The 25535-nt window shown below is 37.3% G+C and overlaps 2 protein-coding genes across 2 annotated transcripts; both read right to left on the reverse strand.

Annotated features, from left to right (window-relative positions):
• Window positions 1-6078: 6078 nt before the first annotated feature.
• Window positions 6079-10227, reverse strand: LOC306879009 (retinol dehydrogenase 8-like; the record flags this gene model as incomplete). Its single annotated transcript, XM_079431667.1, has 6 exons — window positions 6079-6318; window positions 6437-6620; window positions 6912-7005; window positions 7208-7387; window positions 9019-9180; window positions 10131-10227. The coding sequence occupies 6 exons, from the start codon at window positions 10225-10227 to the stop codon at window positions 6079-6081; spliced, it is 957 nt and encodes a 318-aa protein (XP_079287793.1).
• A 314-nt stretch (window positions 10228-10541) lies between these two features.
• On the reverse strand, window positions 10542-20189 carry LOC306879633 (gelsolin-like). The gene is made up of 17 exons (XM_079432759.1): window positions 19991-20189; window positions 18312-18497; window positions 18013-18167; window positions 17016-17177; window positions 16777-16926; window positions 15377-15466; window positions 15157-15289; window positions 14998-15086; window positions 14700-14915; window positions 13967-14100; window positions 13751-13841; window positions 12594-12764; window positions 12317-12491; window positions 12074-12189; window positions 11904-11981; window positions 11402-11462; window positions 10542-11232 (listed from the first exon to the last, which is right to left on the reverse strand). The coding sequence occupies exons 2-17, from the start codon at window positions 18490-18492 to the stop codon at window positions 11072-11074; spliced, it is 2163 nt and encodes a 720-aa protein (XP_079288885.1). The 5' UTR covers window positions 18493-18497; window positions 19991-20189; the 3' UTR covers window positions 10542-11071.
• Between the last annotated feature and the right edge of the window lie 5346 nt (window positions 20190-25535).

Here is a 25535-nt window from a genome sequence, read left to right on the forward strand (position 1 = left end):
CGGTGATTCTTCTGCTTGTTATTGTTTCGTGGGGTTGCTCGACACTGCCGCCTACTGTACGAAACGGAAATTACGAAATTTGATCTCGAGACACTCTATACACCCACAGCAACTCGAAATCTTTCAAACATTAAACATAGTATTGTGTATACCCCTGATATTTTGTACTTAAAAAAGTACAAAACTGAAATTGCAAGCACAAGATTAGGGAAAGTGGCGTAATAGACTTTAGCAGTTCCTTGAACCTTGTGTTTGTTATGGTTTTATTTTCTTCCTTCTTCCTTATGTTATGCTTAATTATGTGTTACAATGATATTATATTATAATTGTCACACACAGACAACAGGTGATGCACTCCAAATTCAAGTTTATCTCATGGTTTAGGTTGCTATTTACATAATCCTCCTTGTAATCCAAATTGGATTAGATCACCCTGATACACTCATTTAGATGACCAAATCCAGATTATCTGTGCTCTGGACTAATTATCCCAACGTAGGCTACTAAGTAAAGAACAACGGGTGGAACATTTTTCAACAGCCAGACCCCTCATCTAACCCACAACAAATCAATAAAACAAACAAATATACATCACAAATACATTGTGTATATTTTGAGCACATATTCTTAATTTTAATTTTTGTAGCGCAGTTTTCTTTGGTTTGCAGTAGTTTGGTCAGAGAGTGATTTGTTACACTGCCAGACAAATTTGTACTTCTGCTCTTTGAGTTTCTCATTTAAGAAGTGACTTATAGGCATCATCATCATCATCGTTTAGCAAAGAATGAGCCCCGGTGGCAATGACTAATGACTCTTCTGTCAAGAAGGCAATTTAGGTGATTTCAACCCCAATTTCTTTCTGTTATTCATTTTTCGACCCTTAATAGAGTTAAAAGTAGAAGCATAAAGGCATAAATCCCTCCCCCCTGTGAGTTTCTCTAACATTGGATCCACCACTCTATAGTGAACATGGTAGTCTACCGGGCTTGAGCATGATTGATTCAATTGAACATAAGCCAAAGCACATCAGCTAATTGATGTTTAATTGGTGTGTGTTTAAAAAAAAAACACTTACACTGCCATACTGGCTGCATCAGGATGGCAATCCAGCGTAAAACCTTTGCCAAATGGCTGTGTGGATAATTCCGCTCTGGCAACTCCCATGGGAGCAGCCAAAGGTGAGAGAGAGAGAGAGAGAGAGAGAGAGAGAGAGAGAGATTGTTCAACCTTTCTTAAAATACTTACAGAGAGGCTCTGACATGTCAGGTATTGTTCTTCGCCACCACTATTTTGGTAGGAGCGGATACCATTAAAGGGTGTGTGTTGAGCACACAAAACCACTGGAGCAATACACCAGGAACTGTGCACTCGATTTTGCTTTGGCAATACTGATATTAAGAAAAATGCAGAACTTGTCAGGCCAAAACTTCAACCTGAAAGAGTGAACCCGAAGGAGTCACAGTCTGCCTATGGAACAACAATGTCTCATTGCTCTTCTAAAAGCACAAAGTGAACTCTGGTGAAAGCTGTGTCAATTGCATTGGCCAGTCTGGTCAATTTGTCTAATTTCCAAAGGATGTCCAGATTTCCCAGACCAAGTATGAGGTTTATTCTTTTTTACTATTGCTCAATACTATTCAACTGTCCATGATGCACATATCCTGAGGGAGAGTGCTCTATAGAGTTCCAGTCTGATCAGTAATTGAATTGTTTGGGGGTTTTTTGGATCAAAAGTAAAGGTCAAATTTTTGAACAACACCTACAGACAATTAAACCATGATTGGATGACTGGATTTAATTCAATATCTGACTACTTTTTTTCAGTTTCTTTTGAACAACCCACGTTCAAGAATTGTTCTAAATTGACACCTGAAAATCCGATCAGTTTACCTTTGAACAACTGGGCCAATAAGATCATTTCTGTTATTTGAAGACTATGACAATTGTGAAATGCAATGACCATTTGAGAGAACTGGCCACAAGGCATTGCTATAACAAGAGATTTAAAATGTTTGTGTAGAATGCAGAAGCTTTATTTAACCCCCCCCCCCCCCCCTCCACTAAATCCTCAAAGTGCTTGTAATTTAATGGCAACATGATGTTTGCATTTTTGTCCTTTTCCTTATACTTGCCTGACACGTGCATTTTCTCTATAGGTCTTCAACTGTTCATGTTCTTCCAACAGTTGGTAAAAGAATATATCAGTTTTATTCATGACATACATAGATTAATTGGATATAATCCAAAAATTAAGAATATAATCTCTTCCCTCATGTCCCAACTCTTCATCTTTTTTTTTTTTCATATCAAGGGATTTATCCAGATTAAGTTTTGCTTGGTCCTATATATAAGGATAACCTAAAGTCTAAGTAGATGAGAAGACTTCAAGATGACCAAAAGAAAGGGAGAAAAGATTAGATGAACAATTTATTCAGATGTCTTCAACTGATGGATATAAATCAATTAGCACAGTAACAGCAGAACTATTATGAAAATTTTGCTAACTTTTAGCTACAGTGGGGCAAATGAGTATTTGATACACTGCCGATGTTTCAAGTTTCCCCACTTACAAAGAATGGAGAGATCTGTCATTTTCATCGTAGGTACACCTAAAAATAAAAATCCAGAAAATCACATTGTATGATTTTTGAATAATTAACTTCCATTTTATTGCATGAAATAAGTATTTGATACAATAGAAAAATAGAACTTATAATATTTGGTACAGAAACCTTTGTTTACAGTTACAGAGGTCAGACGTTTCCTGTAGTTCTTGACCAGGTTTGCACACACTGCAGCAGGGATTTTGGCCCACTCCTCTATACAGGTCTTCTCCAGATCTTTCAGGTTTTGGGGCTGTCACTGGGCAACACGGAGTTTCAGCTCCCTCCATAGATTTTCTATTGGGTTCAGGTCTGGAGACTGGCTAGGCCACTCCAGGACCTTGAAATGCTTCTTACGGAGCCACTCCTTAGTTGCCCTTGCTGTGCGTTTGGGGTCATTCGACCCATCTTCAATGCTCTTTCTGAGGGAAGGAGGTTGTTCCCCAAAATCTTGCGATACATGGCCCCATCCAGCCTCCCCTCAATATGGTGCAGTCGTCCTGTCCCCTTTGCAGAAAAGCACCCCCAAAGCATGATGTTTCCACCCCCATGCTTCACAGTTGGGATGGTGTTCTTGGGATTGTACTCATCCTTCTTCCTCCAAACACGGTGAGTGGAGTTTATACCAAAAAGTTATATTTTGGTCTCATCTGACCACATGACCTTCTCCCATGCTTCCTCTGGATCATCCAGATGGACTTTGGCAAACTTCAGATGGGCCTGGACGTGTGCTGGCTTGAGCAGGGGGACCTTGTGCGCGCTGCAGGATTTTAATCCATGACGGTGTAGTGTGTTACTAATGGTAACCGTTGAGACTATGGTCCCAGCTCTCTTCAGGTCATTGACCAGGTCCTCCCATGTAGTTCTAGGCTGATCCCTCACCTTTCTCAGGATCATTGATACTCCACAAGGCGAGATCTTGCATGGAGCCCCAGTCCGAGGGAGATTGACAGTGATCTTGAATTTCTTCCATTTTCTAATAATTGCACCAACAGTTGTTGCCTTCTCACCAAGCTGTTTGCCTATTGTCCTGTAGCCCATCCCAGCCTTGTGCAGGTCTACAATTGTGTCCTTAGACAGCTCTTTGGTCTTGCCTACAGTGGAGCGGTTGGAGTCTGATTGATTGAGTGTGTGAACAGGTGTCTTTTATACAGGTAACGAGTTCAAACAGGTGCAGTTAATACAGGTAATGAATGGAAGATAGGAGGGCTTCTTAAAGACAAACTAACAGGTCTGTGAGAGCCAGAATTCTTGCTGGTAGGTGATCAAATACTTATTTCATGCAATAAAATGGAAGTTAATTATTTAAAAATCATACAATGTGATTTTCTGGATTTTTTTTTTAGATTCTGTCTCTCACAGTTGAGGTGTACCTACAATGAAAATTACAGATCTCTCCATTCTTTGTAAGTGGGAAAACTTGAAAAATCGGCAGTGTATCAAATACTTATTTGCCCCACTGTAACTCTGTGATTTATAATAAAAGATTGTACGATATTTGGTATTATGCATAATTGCATTTATTCACATTTAATGAAATTCTGAAATAATGAAAACAGGTCAGCTGTCCTTGGAAGTATTACAGAAAACAAGGTTAACTTAATGCCATATAAATCCTGAACTCTCAGTTGATTCACTTGTAGAACGTGCGATTAAGAAAAGAAAGGCGGTCTAGAGTTAAGGCTGGAATACACAACATGGCTTTTGCCCAGGGCCAGACTTTTTCGGTCTGGACACACTGATGCTAGATGCTGAAAGTCAGAGCCAGCCTGTAGGTTTTCGGCAGTCAATGTTGACAGATTTTGCAGAAAATGACATAGCATATGATGAGCACAGACTCTGTTTTTTTATTTGGCTTCAGACTATAATTCCACCCAGCTGGAGGATATCAAACATGATGTATATGAAGAGTTCCAATGCAAAAGCCTCTAAAAGCCATCTTGGTCAAAAAATGAGATCACTATACTGAATGAATGCTCTCCACACATAGTATATGTTCATCAAGTTTTTTTTTTTTTAGTTTTTTTTTGAGAACAGATTTTTTTAAATGTAGTATGTTCTAGTAATGAGACACACTTTTAACATGCTCAGTTATTTAGTGTATGATGCTCAGGTTTTCTCTGTAGCATTTACAAGTCAACAAGTGTATGATGCCTGGTGTTTTTGTTAAAATTCAAACACAAACACAAATATATTCTCAACCGTGCGTCGAATACCTGAAACAAGCTCTAAGAAGAAGCACATATCGGTACCTATTATGCAGTCTATTTTTAAACATAATTTATCATTCTTTTCTTTCTTGGTAGGCTACTGTATTTCAGTGATGCAGAACTGATGCTAAATAAAGATATTATGGCTGTATTATGTTCAGGGGTGTGGAGGGTGCTCCTGGAGGGCTACCATCTAGCAGAGATATTCCTTTTTATTTTGAGGAGATACCAACCTCTGTATATCTACCATTTGCAACCATTTTACCATTATCACATTATCACAGGGGTCTGCAACCCAGAGGGCTACCATCCTACAGAGTTCAGCTCCAACCCCAATTAAACACACCTAAACCAGCTAATCAAGGTGTTGAGCGTTAATTGATAATTGGAACTGAAGTCTGCAGGGGTGTGTTTCCCAAAATTTCCCAAGTATATTTCTGTTGAACCCTGTGACCATAGTTGCTTTTGGGAAACGCACCCGAGGATGATAACTCTCCAGAAGCAGGGATTGGAGATACTATAGAACAGACTAGAATCTGTTGCAAAATAGTCTGTGACTTTTTGTTCTAAAAAGAAAAAAATCCAAAATGGATGTTTATTGGTAAACATCTTGAAGATTAGTCAATAGGTTGTCCACGATAAGCTGTTTCCTCACAAAAGCAGTTTATTCAGCATATGGAAGCCTTTCCTCCACTGACATCCTTTAAAAAACAGCCTTAAACGCATCTGAACCAGCTAATAAAGATCCTCAGGATCACTAGAAATTTCTTGGGAGATGTGTTGGCGATAAATTCTGCAGGACAGCAGCCCTCAAGGAGCAAAACTAGACAATCCCATACAGTATAGATTTTTTAGGCATAGCCATTTTTCTCATGTGTACATTAGTTGTATTGTTTTATTAATAAATTATATTATGTAGAAATATTTAGTATTATAATGCCTTAAAATTATAAATATTATGCTTTATCTTTGTTGTCACGCCCACTGGAGCCTCAAAAAAGGCAAGAATTTGCTGAATATCTATGAGGCTGAGAGGCATTTATCTGAAGTAAACCAACCCTGTAACATATCCTGCTCCGGAGCAAGTTAGGTTCAGAGAGTAATTTGTTGTATGGCTACTTACATACCACAGAATTTCCTCAGTTTTTGGAACCGAAAGTTGAGGTTGTCCATTTACTTTTTTGGTAAACTTAACCAGTTAAGTTGCTTAACTAAATTGTTAAATTGTTTTCTGGAATACCCTCAGGTCTCCAGCAGAATATTCTTTAAGAGGCTTTCGTGTCTTTATCCAAACAGAAGCTCTTACGGCTTCTCCAGCACAGGAGCTTGAGAAAATTGAGACTTGCATTGAACACCTTGTCATGTTCAAACACCATTTTATAGAAGGTTTCAATGGGAAGGTCACCATTTGGATCCGCATATTTTAGGGTGGTCATGGGTGTGTACAGATGGTTAGTCTGATGGCGAAATGGTGGGTTGTCCATGGTAATCATTTTAAATGTGTGCTGGTTATAAAAGAAACAACATATGGACTGTTAGTAATTCAGAGACAAAACAAAAACGTCAGAGCATTGGAAAGATAGATAAATTAAAATTTCTCAAGCTCTTGGGTTGTGCAAGTACCTCTGCAACATCCTCTGGAGTTTGTCCAAGACTCTGTAATATCTGGTTGTAATTCTTCAAGTAGATGTTGGTAAACATATCTGCTGTCACTTTATCAGCTTTGGAGAGATCTATCTTCAAGCCGTCCTCATACACCTTATGCTCAAACTCTGAGATGACAGGTCCTGGTTCAATAAAGCTGATACTGCACAGATGCAAATACAATATACATACAATTACAACTTAAATGTGGGGGTCAAAGCTTTCAAAACACATCAAAAATCTGCAAGAACTAGAAAACTGAGCTCTTATAAACTTTTAAATTTGAGTATTTCTAGTCATACAAAGTAACCATAGTATGTGATGAGGCAATGTGGTTCATGTCCGCTCTGTCTAGATTCATGTTCAAGTGAATAAATGTAAATGCACTCCTGGGTGGTGGGGTATTTGGGACTATTCAATGCTTGGACCCCTACATATGCGTGTGATCACTTACTTCAGATTGAATCTCAGAGCTTGAACTGCCAGACTCTCACAGAATCCTTCAACAGCGAACTTGGAAGCAGCATAAATGTCATTAAACAAAATACCTGTGTACGTGAACACGACGGTGATTAGAGATGTTAAACCCTGATTGAATCCTCTCAGAGATCCTTTAATCATTGATGTTAATCCTTTAAGTATCTAAGTTGGACCTCTCACCCCCTGGTATAAAGAGCTCAAATGCAAATATCAGCTTAAGAAAACCAGTCATTAATAAAAGCTAGTTGTTGTCCATTTTTAACAACTCACCCTGAATCCCGATTACACTGCTGATTACCACTATGTGGCCACTTTTTCTCTTCTTCATATCAGGCAGAATCTCCTTCAACAGTCGCATAAGCCCAAAGAAGTTAGTGTCCATGACAGATTTCATCTCATCAATGGTCTGACACTCAATGGGGCCAATCATTCCCATTCCAGCATTACTAACTGAAACACAGATAATGGAAGGGTAGCATCAACAATGCTGACTCACAGAAGACAAATGAAGAAAATCATGAAGTTTTCTTAAATATTCAAAAAAAATTCTTTCAGTTTTATCTTATCTAGAGCTGCAAAAGTATATTGTTTAGTAGTAGCTCATAAACTGCTGGGATTTTCATGCACAGTTCACACATCCTGTAAGCAGCAATTGTACATTTTCTGAGAGAGACCAGAGGTGAATGATCAGACAGATTAACGGTGACAGGAAGGAATTAAATAATGTTGTATTACAACAGTGCTGAAGTAGAACAATGCTGAATGCAAAATATTGAATCTTGAAGTGTATAGATTGCGGCAGCAGAAGCCCAAATTCACTTCTACTCTTTTAGAATGGCAAACTGAATGTACTCTAATGGCCAAATATACAGCAACTGTATTATATTATAAAGTCTGCTCTGACCAGAATCTGTGATTTCCTCAGGTTCTTGTTATATCCATGCCACAAAGAATTGCGGCTGTTTTCTAAGCAGACTGCTCTTTTAATTGAAAGCAGGACTTCCGTTTATCCAACATAGGCCTATTACAACATTAGGGCTTTTCAGTACCCTGGGTCATTCTAAAACACCAGATAAATAGAATAATGGGTTATCTTGTTTCATGTTTCACACTACTCGTACTTTAACTGGGGTTAAATTAATCTGGGGTGTTCAGTAGCTGACGTTTCCTACTTTATATAAACCCCAGGTTTATGTCTACATGGCTCTAGCGTTGCATTCTGCATTCATCCAATCAATAGCACTGATACCACAAATATGAACTTTTAATGAAATGAACCATGGATTTACTACAAATAAACCAAAAATCCATGGTTATTATAGTAAAACCATGGTAACCACAAATTAACCTGTTTTGCTACATTAACCATGGTATTTGTAGTACAACCGTGGTTATAGAAATGGTAATCATTGTACCAAAAAAACAAACAAAAAACATGGTTACTACACTTTTACTATGATAAAACCATGGTCAGGTTTAGTACAGTGTAAAATGCTATCTTATAAATACCCATTATTTATTATTAACCCCTTCATATTATTATTAATGATGAACAGTGTGAAACGTGAAGCAACCCTGGATTCCTTTTACACAAGGTTTAGAATGGGTTAACCATTTCAAGTGTAGCGCTATCATTTCACACTGTACTTCGGAAAAAATATGCTAACTTTGCACCAAAGCAGGGTCTTATAACCCTCGGTAAAAAAAGTGGTGCTAACCCACTTTTTAATTACAAGAATGAAACGTCCCTTTACCCGGGGTTAAATGCGGGGTTAAGATTTAAGATAATCCGGGGTTAAGGGCAGTGTAAAAAAGTCCTGTGTGTTACGATGATGTCCGTCTATGCGGGAAAAATGAGATATTATGGTCACCAAGTTAAAGCATGCATTTGTGCTTTGATGTAAGACATGGGTTTTCAAACCTGTCCTGGAGGTTTGCCCTGCACATTTTGTATGTCTCCCTCATCTAACACACCTGATTCCACTCAACAGCTCATTAGTAGAGACTGCAAGAACTAAGGGGGTCCTCCAGGACAGGTTTGAAAACTACTGATGTAACAAATACATCTAGGAAACCCTTACTGAGAATGTCAACTCTGCGCATGGGCAGGCTGTCCACACAGGCTTTGATAGAATTCTCATCACAAACGTCAAGCAGCTTGATCTCCAGTGTGCTGCCCAAGGTACGACCTGCTGCCTCCTCCAGAGCTTCACATTTAGCCAGGTTCCTCATGGTCGCATACACTGCCAAAGCCAAAACATTTAGCTTAACTTTCATTTGAACTAGTCTGCTAAAATTTCAGCTAACAGATGGAGACTAGACATCATTTAATAACTAATAAAACTACTCAGCTACTTATTTTGAGAAAATCTTCAAGCAAAGTCGATACACAAGTTACACATGAAGAAACATTTTTATCTGCATTTTTAGTAAAAGCAGTGCAGTTGCAGACAGCATACAGTTTTAAAACCGTGCATATTTCCCTTCTCGTTAAAGTTTGGACTGTCATCATCCATGTGCAGTTTCACATACATCTCTGTGCAGACCAAAGTACAACCTGCTTGTTTTTCATTTAAAACGGTTCCCCATGGCATACACTGCTTAGCTCAAAATATATATAGGCTAACTTTCATTTGAACTAATCTGATAACATTTCCAAATAACAGATTGTGGTCACAGTCGTTATTTAATGACTAATGGATTAGTGCTTCTCAGTTGCTTACATTGGAGTAACACTGTGAATATTATACATTCCCTTCTGTCATAATGTGCACATTCACATTTTGTCCTTTTAGAAATAATTGTTTTGGGACATGCCTGTGTTGACAGCACTAAAGGTGGGACAATGTACATCTGTCACCACTGTAGTCAAGAACATAACAAAAATACTAAAGTGACACATTTGCATATATGCATAATTGATTCAAAATGATTCAAAACAGTCAGAGTATAAAATGTGTCAGTCTGTTTCACTTAAATTTAGACCTATCTAATTTAGCAGACTAATTAGTGTCACAACTGCCCCATCTAAGTTTTTGACATTTGGTTGATAAACAGAAAATGGTGTCTTTTGAAGAAAAACAAATCTATGTTAATTCTGCACAGTATTTGTGCAGTACAACAAGCAAACTTTTTACAACTGTACTTGGTCTACACCACTATTATACGACTATAGATATCCTATGGGCCTTACCCATAAACCTCTTTTTCTCATCTTTGGCAAGACGAACAGCAAGTGCCAATCCAATGCCAGAAGAACAACCAGTGATCAGTACAGCCTTCTGATTCATGGCTCTTTCTCTGATGATACGGTGGGACGAGAGAACAAGAAGTAAATGAAGGCTAAGGAGAACTGGAAAGAAGATAAAGAGACAGAATGAGAACGAGCTTGAGAGATGAGCTAAAACACCTGCTAATCCACAGCATAAAGACCCAGCAGAATGACCCACGTGTCACTACAGGCTAGACATGTGGTGGACAATACGTAACATTACGACTGTTGAGATGCAAGGTCTATACACCAATGTGGTCTAAAAGAAATATCTGAAAAAAACACAACATCAAATGCATATTTTTCAAAAGTCTGGGGTCAGTCAGTAAGTCCCCACATCAACAAACCCATAACTCAGTACTATTTTATAAAGGTCTTTTTATTTACTATTATATACTGGGATTCAGAATAATTGTGATACATTAAGATACATTAAAATCTTTTTCAGCAACTACAATATATTCTCTCAGATATTTCAATTTGCAAATTTATGAGGCATTATCCATACACGTGTACAGTTTTTAACAATCCAATGGCACCAAGTTGTCGAATACAGACACATGTTATTATCTTGCTTATATAAAAAACAACATTTTCCTTTTCCATTTCTTTTCATTTTCATTTTAAAAAATCATAAAGACCATGTAGTCGAAAACATCACTTGAGTACAGAATACAGAAGCAAGGCAAAAAGTCATTAATAGTAGCAAAATACAGTACATAGTGGCTTAACATGCAGCATTATTGCATACTGTGTTCCCATCTGCATCCTTTACAGACCATCAATGCATAAAACACAAGAGGTGATTATCTGGAAGCTATGCAAATGTATAAAAAGGTTTGCGTGTCTGAATGCGTGTGCTTTTAGAAACGACCACGGATGCGATCCAGTGGGTCTGTGTCCCACATCTTTGCGTCCCAAGCCTGGAACCAGCCAGTGAAGGTTGGGGGCTCAAAGCCTTGCTTTACAGTGATGACCGGGGTGCCATGGCGACCAGAGGGGTCAGAATCCACATAATCTTTGGCTATCGGTAAAGAAACATGTACATTAATAATCAGGAATTGCATTCAATGGCAATGTTAATCAAATTTAATCCTCTATTATGGACTGCTAGTTGGGATTTTGCTTTTTGGTATCTTAACTGTTTAAATGTAAGTGTTAAAGTTAGTGAGTGCTTTAGCATCTTAACTTGCCTATTTTATCTGCTCCATTCCGCTCCACCTCGTTGGCATCATTACCAATCCAAACAAAGACCTAAAAGAAGAAAAAGTTGACATTAGACCTAAGTCAGATTACATTTCTATTCAGTTTTTGACAGGAATGATAACAAGGCTGTAATGAATGGACACAGATTGGACAGTTTGTCAGCACATCGACAGTTGGTATGTTGCTGAACAACAGTACAATCCATTGAACGCACTGTATTTCTATAACATCACAGCCTCATTTTCATACCTGTGAAAAAATAAGTGAATAGGCGCTACCCTGACTAAGTTCTATAACTCAACTTCTGGTATGTAATGCCCAATTTTCAAGAACCATTCAAATAATTACGGATAAAATCTATATTCATTCTGTATTTTCTGCTTGAAAATTCTGTTTCACTCAGAAGTTTTTTAGATTACAGAAGTAAAATGTGTTGCAAACATGATTTCATGTTGACTTTAAGTCATTATCGGTACTTGAAATGCTAACCTGATCCCAGGTGTCCAGCAGCATAACATCATCACTGGCCAAATCAGACTGAGTGAAATCTCCAGGCACTTCCTCAGCCTGAAATGGAATAGGAGAGGTATAGTAAATTATATGCATTCATTTAACAAAGAAATTTAAATAAGCTGCAAATTCCATTTATGTTAACTCACAATTAGACGTCCAGTCTTGTTGGAGCAGCCAAAGAGACGTGGAGGTTTAACAGACTTCTGCAGACTTTTAGAGGTTTGATAGTCCTTCTTTCCACCCAAAGCGGACCAAAACCCAGCTGAGCGAAGCAAAGATACAGATAAGTACCAATTAGTTCAAAAGAACAGGAAACGTGATAAGTTTAGGAATGCCTTTTAACTGTATAAATTACAATGTTTGAACGTTTATAAAAGACAGACACCCACCCGGCTCTTTGCCCTCTGAAATTTCTGTGGTACTGCCTCCAAGGAAGCTGCAGACGTGTTTAGCAGCAGCCATTTCTTCCTCTGAAGCGGCCACTCCTTTCCACAGAAACAGGCCGCTAGGACACTTCAGCACCAACACATCATTAGTGTTCAGTTGAGATGCAGTGGGTTCCACCTGGTTGAGAAGAGAGAGAGAGAGAAAGAGTCAGAGAGGAAGATTATTGCCTGATGGTCATTGCTGACTGTGTCCATGTATGTGCCTGCCATCATTACTGACCTCCACAGCGCGTGTTGCACGGGTGGAGCTCTGGCGGATATGGAAAAGGCGTGTATTGCCAGTCTGACTCTGACCACCTTTACGTGAAGTCCCACCCATGTGGATGATCATGGGTTTCCCCTTGAATATGCTCATCAAATGGGCCGGTTCCTGGCCTTGAGTGACACGTACCTTCAGAGCGACACAACAGTGAATTCTAAATCCTGTAGATCTTTTTATTTCCTATAAACTAAGCTCTTCTCTGCATCATATTAGACATGACAACAGCAGTAAATAAACAGAAATGCCTTATAAAATGGAAACTAGAGATGCACAATTTATCCAAAAAATATTTAAGATTACAATTACAGCTGCCACATTTGTTGATTGTAGCATTCCATGTACTACCATAGCATTATAATTTTTTCAGTAGTCTGTAATTGTAACTAACCTTTTTATATATTTTTTTAAAGATGAACTGTAAATGAGTGTTAGATGATAGTATCATGCAAACTTAACACATTCAGCTTCAACCCATATACACCACTCTTTACAGTTTTTGGATCAGAAGGTTTTTTTTAAAGGGACGTTTATTTAGCAAAAGTGACTATAAAGGATTGTATATTCTTACAAAAGATTTTAAATTCAAATGAATACTGTTTTTTTTTTTTACTTTCTATGAATCAAAGGATATTGAAAAAAGTCACTGTTTCTACAAAAACTTTAAGCAGCACAGCTGTTTTCGATACTGATAATAGAAATATTTATCAACATTTTAGAAAGCTGAAAATTCAGCTTTGCAATCAAAGAGCTATTTTAAATTGTAATAATATTTGTCAATAGTACTGTTTATACTTATGTATACTTATATTATTATGTTTTGATCAAATAAATGTAGCCTTAAGAGCATAAGAGACTTCTTTCAAAAACATAAAAACATCTTACAGACCCCACAATTTTGAAGGGAAGTGTACATATCCCATATTGATTAATATCAATGAAGAATCTCTAATATCAATTGATATGGCACCGATATACTGTGCACTAGAATCAAAGTGAAAAGAATTTGCTAGCTCCAGTCACCTAAAATTTAGACATGTAGTGTAGAGCAGCATGACCAAACAACAAAACCTATTGTCAACAGGCATAGGCATAGACAGACTTGTGTTTGGTAATACCTGGACAGGTGAACCTCCCATGGAATCATCCAGCTTGACTGTTAGAAAGGCTGAGGCAGCCAGCTCATCTTGTGTACACTTTAGTCCTTGCCTGATGTAAAAATGAATACATTTAATTAGATTGTTAAATATTGACTTAATTGGGTAAATATTGGCTAGGTGGGTGGTTAATGAGCACATGTTCCAGCATGTCAACCTGTGGCTCTCTTGACTTACCAGGTGTAGATAATGTGTTGCTCTCTGCTTCCCTGGCGATAGGTGTAGAGAATCAGGTAACAGTCTCCTCCATAGAACTGCCCATAGCTGGAAGAGTCCACAGGAACTTTATCCCCACCTTCTACGCGCCATATCTGCCGAAGTTATAGCAAAGGGCTTCATACCAGTGCAGCATTGTAGTTAACAATAAACTCAACCTCATTATTGAATTTTTACGTATTATAAGAATAATATATAGAGAATAGAGCTTCATTTTTGAATTTGTAGTTAACATAAATTAAATGCTATAGTAGCATTAGCAGTTTAGAATTTAGCAGCAAAAATCAGGTTTGACATTTGACTGTGTGTTATATATGTTGTAGAACAAATTACGTAAAAACAATTTGAGTAATGTTAGCCAAAGATAAAGTTTACATTTACGATTTTTCTGTGAGTGTGAAAGATTTCTACTCATAGATTCTGTTACAGGTTTAAGTCGGTCATGAGAATTTGCTGTGTTGATGATTTCTATGTGAGCTGTGCTTCATACATTGCTACACTACAGACAATGGACAATGAACATTTTTGCATGCAAGATTTGGCAGAATTTTCTCTTTTCACCACACCTTTAAAACCCATTACCAGTTGCTGAGGCAACCCATGGCTTGAAAAAGCTAATTCTCTTCTGGGTTTTCAGACCAGACGGAACAGTTCTAAGTAAGTTCCTTGGTGTTATTAGCTTCAATATTTTTACCTGGACCTTGCCAGAGCCGTCATCCACCATGCCATGCTGGGCAGCCATTGTTTTGTTGGAATGCAGACTGGAGGCATCAAATGGAACCTGTGAAACTTTGGCAATGCGGCCAATGCTGTAGGCCTGGCCTGGACCTGTGGTTTGGTCCTTATCCTTCCAGTTACTGAAGAACTGCTTGAACAGTGTGGTCTCACCTCCGGCTGGCATAACCTGGATCTGGTCACAAAAAGTTAGGCTGGTTAGAATTTGGCTTTCACTTGACTTACTTTCATTAATATGCTGGATCTAAGTCTTATACCTGTGTGTTTTTGGGGTAGTTCTTTTCTTTGATAAACTGCTCAGCTACCTTCATGGATGCCTTACGTTCTTCAGTGTTTGCGTTTGGTCCTGAGTTGTTAAAACAGATGAAATGGTCAATATGTGTAATATGAGAACGACAAAACTATTTTGACCATACCTTTCCAAAGAAAGATCTTGCTGTCCCCTCCATTGTCTAGGATGTAGCACTCGGTGGAAGAGAGAATTTCCTGTTTGAAAGGGCTGCTCTGGGCCACCAGAGATGTCTTCATAGAGCCTGCAGCATCAGACACCTAACCCATCCAGAACACATGAATGCATACATTAACCCAGTTACCATAATATAGTGTTTGTAGTGTGTGCAGAATACATAAATTTACCATGTAGAGTGTGCCCTTTTTCTGATTGCTCCTGTCAGTCGTCTCATCGTCAGGGCTTCCTGCTGGGATGTTGGGCTTGGGCCCAAGAGCCTAAAAATAAACAAACACAATAAGAGTTTCCACCAGTTTTCTCCATGGCAGCAGTCAACTCAGGACACAAGAAAAGACTATTATACAGAACCTCAACCAAGAAGTACTAAAAATCAATACCAGATGGACTGGGATTCTCTCTTTGCTGATTGCAACTCCAGTTGTATTAAATATTTACTATTTAGCCTACTGTGACAAACGGATTCCATCTTTCTTTTAGTGTTTTTGAACCTTTACACACTGCATTGTGCTAACAATGCTAAGGTCATGAGATCAGTTCCCAGAGAATTCATGATTTCGAATATACAGTAAATCACTTGGGATTAATGTGACTACCATGTGAATGTTTACAGATTTGTTTTGTCTGAATTTATCTAGTGTGTCTGATTCCATGTTGTGTTGATTTCTTGCTTGTATTACTGGAATATGTTTTTGTAGCTACAAAGATGGTCTACAATATCTGGAGAAAGCTATCCGTTAGCATTCCCATTCATTTCAATGGCAGTTGCTCAGCTCACTTCTGCTTTTTGGAATAAGATGATGGTTACAGCATCTAACAGCAGAAGCTAACTATATCATGCTAAACCCATTAGCTACAGATAGTGTCTAATTAGATCATACATAAGAAAAAAATGTAGGGCTGGGACTCCAGTTAAGTGATGGTTTTATGCGGAATTCCAGGATAAGTCACCAGAAAAGTTGGTTGTTTCACTGGAAGATTGATTTATGACACTTAAAATAAAAATGACATGGTCAAGAAAGAAAGAAAGGAAGAAAGATGCATGGATAAATTGTTCACATTAAGATCAGTAACCTGCTTTGAGCTACATTTCTGTAGCTCGAACAGTACAGCATTCCACTAATCACGCCAAGGTCATGAGATCGATTCCCAGGGAATGCATGCACTGATAAAATGTGTACCTTGAATGCTATTCAAGTAGCTTTGTATAAAAGTGTTTGCCAAATGCATAAATGAAAATTTTGAAAAACGATGGAGTGTGCATAGCCTGATGTTCTACCAGTTTATAGTCACAATATCTTGTATATACTGTGTTTTGAGGGAGCTCAGGTGGTTTACAACTTAAAAAAAAGCCAGAACAAACTGATCAAGAAAACCAGTGCTGTTACTGGTCTCGCTATTTTGCTGTCTTTTATTTGTGTTTCATTAAATAAACACCTCAATGAGGCGTGCCACCACTGACCTAATAACTTATTCTTTCACTTAAGACATGCTTATTCTTTGCACAGCATGCTTAAACTTGCACCATAATTTAGTTTTTTTTTGTTTTGTAGAAGGAGATAAGACTTACAGCAATGACAGCCTCTGGCTCAGTGCCATCCTCAACCATCTGCAGACTGGCACGCCCATTTCTCTCATTATCACGAATGCCAATAGCTACCTCGGAGGCTTTCAACCGCTCAAAACGGTTGCAGTCACTCCCACACCATTGGTAGATGTCCTAGGAATATCAGAATATGATTTGTGAGGTTTTGAATTTCTCAAAAGGACGGCAGTTTCATTCATTACTTCACCCTATGTGTTTCTGACCTTGCCGAGATCAATGATGAAGCAGTCTCCGCGATTGAAGCTGGCCCAAGACATATTCACCTCTGTGGCACGAATGGCACGTCGCCCCTTAATGTGAAGCAGACGCTTCACATTCATGTCATTAGTCACCACATGCTGGAATCCAGAGGCCACACCACCTTGCTGTGTAGGGGGAAAAGAACAAAATATACCAAGATGTCTCGTGGCTCTCGAGTTACAATTAAAACAAAAAAGATTTTCTTATGATGATACACAAAAATTGATTGCAGATGAGATTATACAAATGCAAAATGCACTTAATTTGAGAGGGAAAACTGCACATGTGAAAGGGAGCTGAGAAATATTCATCACAGCAATACACTGTGATTTGTTCTGCTGGATTAATTTTTATTTATAATTCTAATTTATAATTCTAATTCTTATATATTATCTCAGACTAAAGCTGCCATAATATACCATAAATGTGCAAGGGAAAATCATTCAGGAAGTTTCTGCTATTGATTTGAATGTGGTTTTTGACACCTTTCTTCATAAACATTTATTATTTGAGGAATAATAATTATTATTCCCTACTACCCAGGGCCTTAGCCCACATATTCATTGATGTTGACAAATCAACATTTTTTTTTTTTTAGATTAGTGGTCTGTCAATATAGGATTTCAATGACAGATTCTTTTACTTCTACAGATTCTTAGACTCCCAATTTTGAAATTTTACCTATCATCTCTAATTACCGTTCAATCAAACAGGCTTTAATTATAGAAATTACTGAAATGTCATGTATAGTGATGCTAGCAGAGATTAAATAATGTTCTTTTGACAGCATATTTTTGGCATAATACATCTCCAATAATTAAAAGGGTGGGATTATATGGAGCATTAAATGTAAAAAAAGCAAAAAAAAAAAAAAAAAGCATGAGTTTGTCAAATTTAACAACAAAAAAACTAAAAGAATTGATTTTTTTTTCCATTCAGCTCTCTTTAGGACATTATTACCTTGTACTTAATTCCAGTTTTAAAGTATCCAAGGAAGGTGACAGATTCATTGTTCTGAACCTCACGGTACTGGACTGGTGCTCCACCCAGATGATCATCCAGCTGCATCGCAAAGATGGCAGCAGCTCCACCTTCATCTTGAGAGCACTCACTACCTGCAGTTTAGTAATGCAAATACTCAAAATAAACAATGTTAAGGTGTGTTTTGTATTAACCTACATATCCGACAAGAAAAAAAAAAAAACAGTGCCACGTCTTTGAAAGGGCACTGAATTGTAAATGTGGTCATTTTCACTCACCCAACCACATGTGGACATTGTAGGATGGAGCAGAAGTGGTGTAAAGGACAACATAGGCATCTCCAGTGAAGAAGTTTCCAAGCAGTTGTTTGGGGACAGGTTTCAGATCCATCTTCTCTATCCTCCAAATCTGCAGACCAGGCTCCTTGCCTGCATTCTGAAACTCCTTATGGAAAACCATGATTCCTGGAACATACAAAAATGCTTGGACTGAACTATGAACATCCATACATTTCGAAGACCTAATTCTCTGAAGGTGAAAACTACTGGAAGTGTGATGTGCAGAATGGATCTTATAAAGGAAAACACTGGAATATTTTATCAATAAATTTATAAATATATAAACAAACAAAGTGACATCCAATTTTATTTAAATATAAGAAAAACGTGTGGATGGACATGGTAAAACATTTGCATGGATAATAATGCAGGAACTCAGATGCATTCATTCTCGGAGGACAATATGAGACTGTTTATGTGCTCCCTGCATTACTGTACCTGCACTTCATAAGTAAGCATATTAATTGCATTTTCAAGTCATATGGAGAAAAAGGGCTTTTCGGCTGTTGAAAGGGTGGGTACAACCCAGCCGGGTGAGGATGTCAACAAATGAGTCATGCTGCATGATTACTGCTGTGGGCAGACATGCATGCCCATTCCTTTCAGTTTACCAGGAAAAAGTTTTATGCAAAGAACACACTTTGCATGTACATGAGATCTGCCATTTACAGATTCATAGTATTAGAGGAAATACCTGACAGTGAGATTTACCATAAACTATAAAAGATAACAGAAACATTAACCAATTTTGAATGTACTCATCAGCCAGGCAACTACTTTTCACACAATACATAGCTAGATTACATTCATCTAATTTCACTCTTCAGCACTGATAAAATAGGCCTAACTCATAATTACCATTGCCTTTAAGCAAAATCAAAGTGGTGTAAATATTGCCTACACCCTGCAATTATAAACTAATAGCATCTTTTCAACCATTAAGAATTTAATTAGATAAACCTTAAATTCTTAAAACAATTACTTATGCCTAAATATTTTGATGCAAAGTATGGTTACCACAGTAATTCATGTAAGTGTTTCATGTTTCAATGGACACGCCCACATACTGAAGTTCTAACCGAGATTTTAAAGAAACAAATCGGTTAAATAAGAACTTTTGACAGTTTCTATTGAATAAGAACCAATAAAAGTCCATATGCATATAAAGCACACAAATGTTTTTTTGTTTTTTTTCATATCATTCTCAGATTTTTTCCGATCATTTAAACGCGTTTTTTTCCTGTTATGCTCTAAAAAAAATGCGCATGATCATAAATGTCTGCAAAGCACAAACAATTATAGCAATGTGTGCAAATATAGATACAGAGTTTGCAATAGTATAAAGCGGTCTGCAGCTACACCACGTCTACGTTTATAATGAAACTGTTATTTCCTGTACTTCATTTTCCGTCATAAAGCGGGGAACTGGATAGACTATTAAATGCAAACAAAGAAATAAAATCCGCTACCTCAAGCATCTCAAGAAAGAAAGTCACCAGAAAGTAACAGATATAAAGTGATAACCCAGAGATATAATAACAGTTTCTTTTGCACTCAGCTGTCTTTCAGAGGCTCAATGAAGTATGAGACTAAAAGTAAAGCGAGTTCAGTTTTCTTACCTTCCTGGTCAAAGAAATGCACAGAAGGCGATGAAGACTGATCTGGTTTGAGAAGCTGCTCCTGGTTTAGTCCAGACTCAGTTTCACAGGTTTCAACAGATGCGGGCAGACTTTAAATGATCAGCCGTTTTTTCAGGGAGAGGCAGATGTGAGTCCTCAGCCAATGACTCTCTCCGTTTCTCTTCCCCCTCAGGCTGATGTTCTCTAAACCACATTATGCAACTTTATGGCACATATCCAAAAAACCAAATCACACTATGTTTATATATAATATAAATTATATGAATATAAAAATATACTTGTAAATGCATGCAAATATTTTGAAAATGTATACTGTATGTGTGTCTTTTAAGGTTGCATAATAAATATACACAGTACACATGCATATATTATATAAACCAAAACTTTTATTCTAGATGCGATTAATCGTGATTAATCATTGTCCAGCACTAATTATAATTATGAGAAAATAGGCTACTAAAATAAATATAAAAGAATTTGCTAAATGCTTTTGAGAAATACTGTTAGATGCACATTGCAGAACATGTCAGCTTCCAAAAAGGTTTTCATATTCGGTGTATTTCAGCATCCTCATATGTAAAGTACATGTGCACTCATATACAAGTAAATGTGATCAAATGTTCCACACATTAAATAGTTCATAGGCATAGATCAAATGTTTTTTTTTTTCTTGTGCATGTCAAATGCATTATTCATAATGAGTGTAATAATGTGAGTCTGAGGTACAGAAGGGTAAATGTCTGAAAGACTGTGGAAAAATAACAAATAACAAACATTTTAGTGCATGCAAAGGACAAAGAAAGGTGTTCACCACTCCTATTTTCTTTTGATTTATTGATATAATGTTTGTTATGCATTCATTGTACAGTATCATTTAAAATTATTTTTTGCAGCTGGTCGTTCAAGTAAAGCATTGTTCCTACATTTAAGGTTAAGCACATTGAGCTCACATTTCCAGTGAGATGGCATTCTGTCATGTGTGAAGGTGAGACCACACCTTTCGTGTAATTACAGCTCCAGTCAGGTCTGTTTGTTTGTGCTTCATGCACATTAGATTCACAGTCCAGCTAACAATTCACTCTTCCCCATGTCAGTCATTCCCTTCATAACGCTCTCTGACTACTTGTGCCGCCCTTCCCTGATCTCGCATTTTCCTACATTGCTCCACCCAGCCCTCATGGCTCTCCAATGTCATTACAATTTCAAGGCTTTTGCTGAGCTCTGCTACACCTGCAGACCTGAGAATATGCCTCACGGCAGCTGGCAGAAACCTTTGGCAACACAAGACTCTAAGATTTACTGTAATATTCTGGAGAATCTGAAATATTCCATCAAGACACCAGCCGTCTTAGGAACGTCCAATCTTTCTATTTAATATTCTCATCAGATCCATCATGTAATTCCCTGAGCGCACTGCTTTATTTGAATATGCCTTAGGGTTCTAAAGCTACCAAGCAGGATTTCCATAAAGTGAAGGGTAAAGAAATCATAGGTGCAACTCTTAAGGCAAAATCTATCTAAAGATTTGCTCAGATCGAGGCCTGTGGATTTAAAACATGAGGACTGTGCAATGAGAGAATAACAGTGAGGAGTGGCATGAGATGGAGTGGAGTGTGTGAGTCAGAGTGAGTCAGAGTCACAGGCTCTACATGCTAAACTTAGCCTAGTAGTGGTGTTTCCTCAACTGTCTATGACTGTTTTCCATTGCATTAACGTGTGCTCACTGTTTGAATAAATCTATGAGCACATTTGGAGCACTGTCTGCTTTAACACCCTCACTAGTTTATGTCTAGACTTCTGCAATTGTTGCCATTCTGAACAAACAACAGATATTATAAAAGCATCACAATAATCCAAAGTAATCGACATGAATAAATCAATATCACCTTGTAAAGCAAATGTACAAGCATGCTTGTAATAAACAAATCCATCATTAAGACTTTTAACTGTTGACTTCAAACTGTTGCTTCTGGCTAATATGAGTCATCTTTCTAAAACATTACTTTTTCCAGTGAAAAAGCAGTCTCGTCTGAATCAGAAGAGAAATACGCACAGATCAAGCACCATTTACAGGTGAAAAACAGTTGTTTGGACTCTCATTCTGACGGCACCCATTCACTGCATAGGATCCTGAGCAATAGATGCAAATTTTTTCCGGATCTGTTGCAATGTTGAAACAAACTCATCTACATCTTGTATGGCCTGAGGGTGATTAAAATGTTACATTTTCAGCTAATTTTCATTCTTGGGTTAACTACACTGTAAAAAATAAGTGTAATTTTAACTGTAAAATGTTGTAAAAATGCTACGGAAAAAAAACTGTTAAAAGGTTAACGGTAAGTTCCCGTACTATATACAGGGGAAAACTGTAAAAAAATCTAACCAGACAGTTCATGTAATTTTAAAGCAAAATGCTGTTAATTGTATAGTTTTTAGAAGTAAAAAAATAACAAATCAATGTATAATTTACAGTCAAAAACTGTAAACTGATATTCCCAGAATTCCCTGCATTACACTTTACATTTGAAAGTGTTTTGTTTAAATAATCATGTTTGTTATCAGTTATGTGCATTTGGGCTTTGTTACATATTCTGTTGTTTAATGAAAGTTTATTGCATTATTTAAGTATCATGTGTGTTACCATGATGGTGTTTTGTGTTTGCATGAATGACTCTGTGCACCTTCTATATGTACATATACTTCTGCTTGTGGCAAAGCTACTTGTGATGAGCTTTCTCTTTGATCACCTGCTTTATTATGGTGGTTGTTAGTATGTTAAAGGTACAAAACAAAGTTTAATAGCAGTGTGTGTTGTTGAATTTACTGGTTCACATTAAAATGTCCATGTTTGTAAATTACAGTTGTATACTGTAAATGTTTCTGTAAATGTGTTTACAGTTTTTCTGTATTTTTTACAAAATTATTCTGGCAACCACAGCTGTGTATTACAGTGTATTCATGTAATTATTTTAGACTTATTTTAGATTTTTTTTATGGCTTACTTATTAGCTAGCATTTTGTGTGTCCTAAATATACATTTTAATAATACTTCATGCTTTTTTCAAGTTTTACATATTTTCTTCATGCATCCCATGTCTAATATTTAATCTCAGGTATGTTCCTCATTGGTAACCAAACACACTAATTTTAAAAAAGGCATTGATGACGCAACTGTTGGTTGTGGTGGAAATGGTACCACAACTGAGAGACTGTCCTCATATGTGTAAAAAATTGATGCCATCCTTTCAAACAATATTCAAACATTAGTCTTTGTTTAGATTATCAAAGGTTTAAAAATGTACTGTTTAATACAGAAACTACTTTGTTTCTTAATATTTCAGTGTTGAAACACATTGCTGCCTAGTTTGAGTATAGAGCCTCGAAACGAAACTACATCTCTGAATGTGTATCAAGACTGTTTTTAGACGTATCGTTGTAACTTCCTGTTCAAGGAAGCTGTAACAAATGTATCTTGAAGCTGCTACTGCCATGATAAAAACTAACCACAAGCACAAACAAACGTTTCCAATGACAACAATAGAGGGTGTAAACACAAAGCTGTTGCTGCATATTTAATAGTAAACCTACCGGTATAACTGCACTCTTTAGTACATTATGTTGCACTTTGTTTCAGTGAATAGAACACTTGACAGCAATAATGTCTGAATGTTAAATGAGAATGTTGAAAATGTGTATTCTGTAATATGTAATACATTAACAATATAATTTAAATTTTATGATTAAAAAATGTAAAGGTTTTCATGACAAATGCTTTGATAGAAATAGAAATAATGCAGAAAACAGACTATTTCTTAGCAATCTTAAAAGTTTTTAGTTTATTGCTTTTAGTTTTTCAAATCACTAGCTGTCTGACTTGTCTGTATTTGTCACTTTTCACATGGCTGTTTGGCAGAGGATTTAATGCACCTGTGTGGAGCCTCTCATGACTAAGGGAGGGCTGCAGAATCCCTAAACCCTTCATCGCTACCTCAGCATTTTCTGCTATTGTCTGCCTTTTAAACACACGCCCTTAATACACGATCCCGCACACACAGACATACATACCTGCACACATGTGTATATATACACTCGCAGACATCGACACACACGCACACACACCTTCTGATGTGGTCAGTAACACACTTCAGTTGTCGAAACTTAAACAAACCTCTTTCACGCACATATTCACAAATTCAAAACTGTGCTTTAGTGCTCACATGCAACAAAAGACAGGGATATAATGCTATTGTCTTCTGACCGGAGGGGTATGAGCAGAGTGTGCCATCAGGAATGTGGATAAATAGGCTTATCCAACAATTCCAGCCAAAGTCTGATGGATGCTGTTACAAAATCATTTCAAATCTTGGTAGATGTACCAGTCTCAGATTATTATATCACAAACTGGCCTGTCAACTGACTAAATGTCCCATTTCATTAAAGCTTTCAGAAGGATTGGATGTGAATCCCCGAAGACAACCTTTATTCTCTCTGCAGCTCTAGATTTGTTCCTGTGCCAGTGGAAATTTACTCTGGCTCCCCTTCCCAAATCTCACAGCATTCCAAAAAAAAAGAAAAAAACTGAACATATCTCATACTGCCACTGTACTGTTGGATTTGATGGTTATGTTATCAATTTCATGTAAAATGAAGTTTTTTCCAAATAAAATGCCCTTCCTTATATCAGTCCAACTGTGCCACTAATGGCTAACCTGTAAATTTTTCCTGTAAAATTCCTTGTGTCCTTGTGAACCTTGATCTCAAAGAGATTTGGGAACAACACGTGTGCGGAATGGCCAACAGATGTTCCAGTCCAGCACTTTCATTTCCTGTTGCTGATTTCTGGGATCTTACTGTACATCCATACTAATGCCACCAGACTTCATGGCAAGAGAATTAAAGTGCTATGCCACGTCTCACTCACACGACCACCATTCAGACATGTTCAAACAGATAATGTGCTTCAATCAACTAGGACTAGAAAAGGAAAACACTACATTTTCATCAATTTACAGGTAATTGGTTCTCTTTTTACGAGATATTCGGTCAAACAAAACAGGATTGTATTTACTACTCTTTAACCTCTTTAATAAAACATCTGTGAATAATTTAACCATTACAATGCAGTCTGATTTCAACAAAGCAAACCATGCTAACTTAATCAAACAGGCTGGGAAAAGGATGCTCATGACAGATTGTGTGGTTTGTTTTGATGAAAGACACAAGTGCAGTCTATAGGAGAGCACGAAATCTATTTTTTTGGACTGCTACGGAACAATTGTGGGTCTAATTTGAAGAAAACGCGCAACAATAGCCTGATTGTGATCATATGAAGTCACATAAGCAAAATGCCTTGGGTCTAAAATTTAGAGTTGTCTTGGGCGTTTACAAATGGCCACACAGAAGTCATTCTGTGTCCTGACTAGAAGTAGAAATTACAAAGTCAAACAACAAACATGCTCATATCCTGGCCCCTATTTGAACACTTATGTATAACGTCATCACATATGATTTTTAAATTAAAAAT

This window comes from Barbus barbus, assembly GCF_936440315.1.
Source record: "Barbus barbus genome assembly, chromosome: 13".
NCBI classification, from domain to species: domain Eukaryota; kingdom Metazoa; phylum Chordata; class Actinopteri; order Cypriniformes; family Cyprinidae; genus Barbus; species Barbus barbus.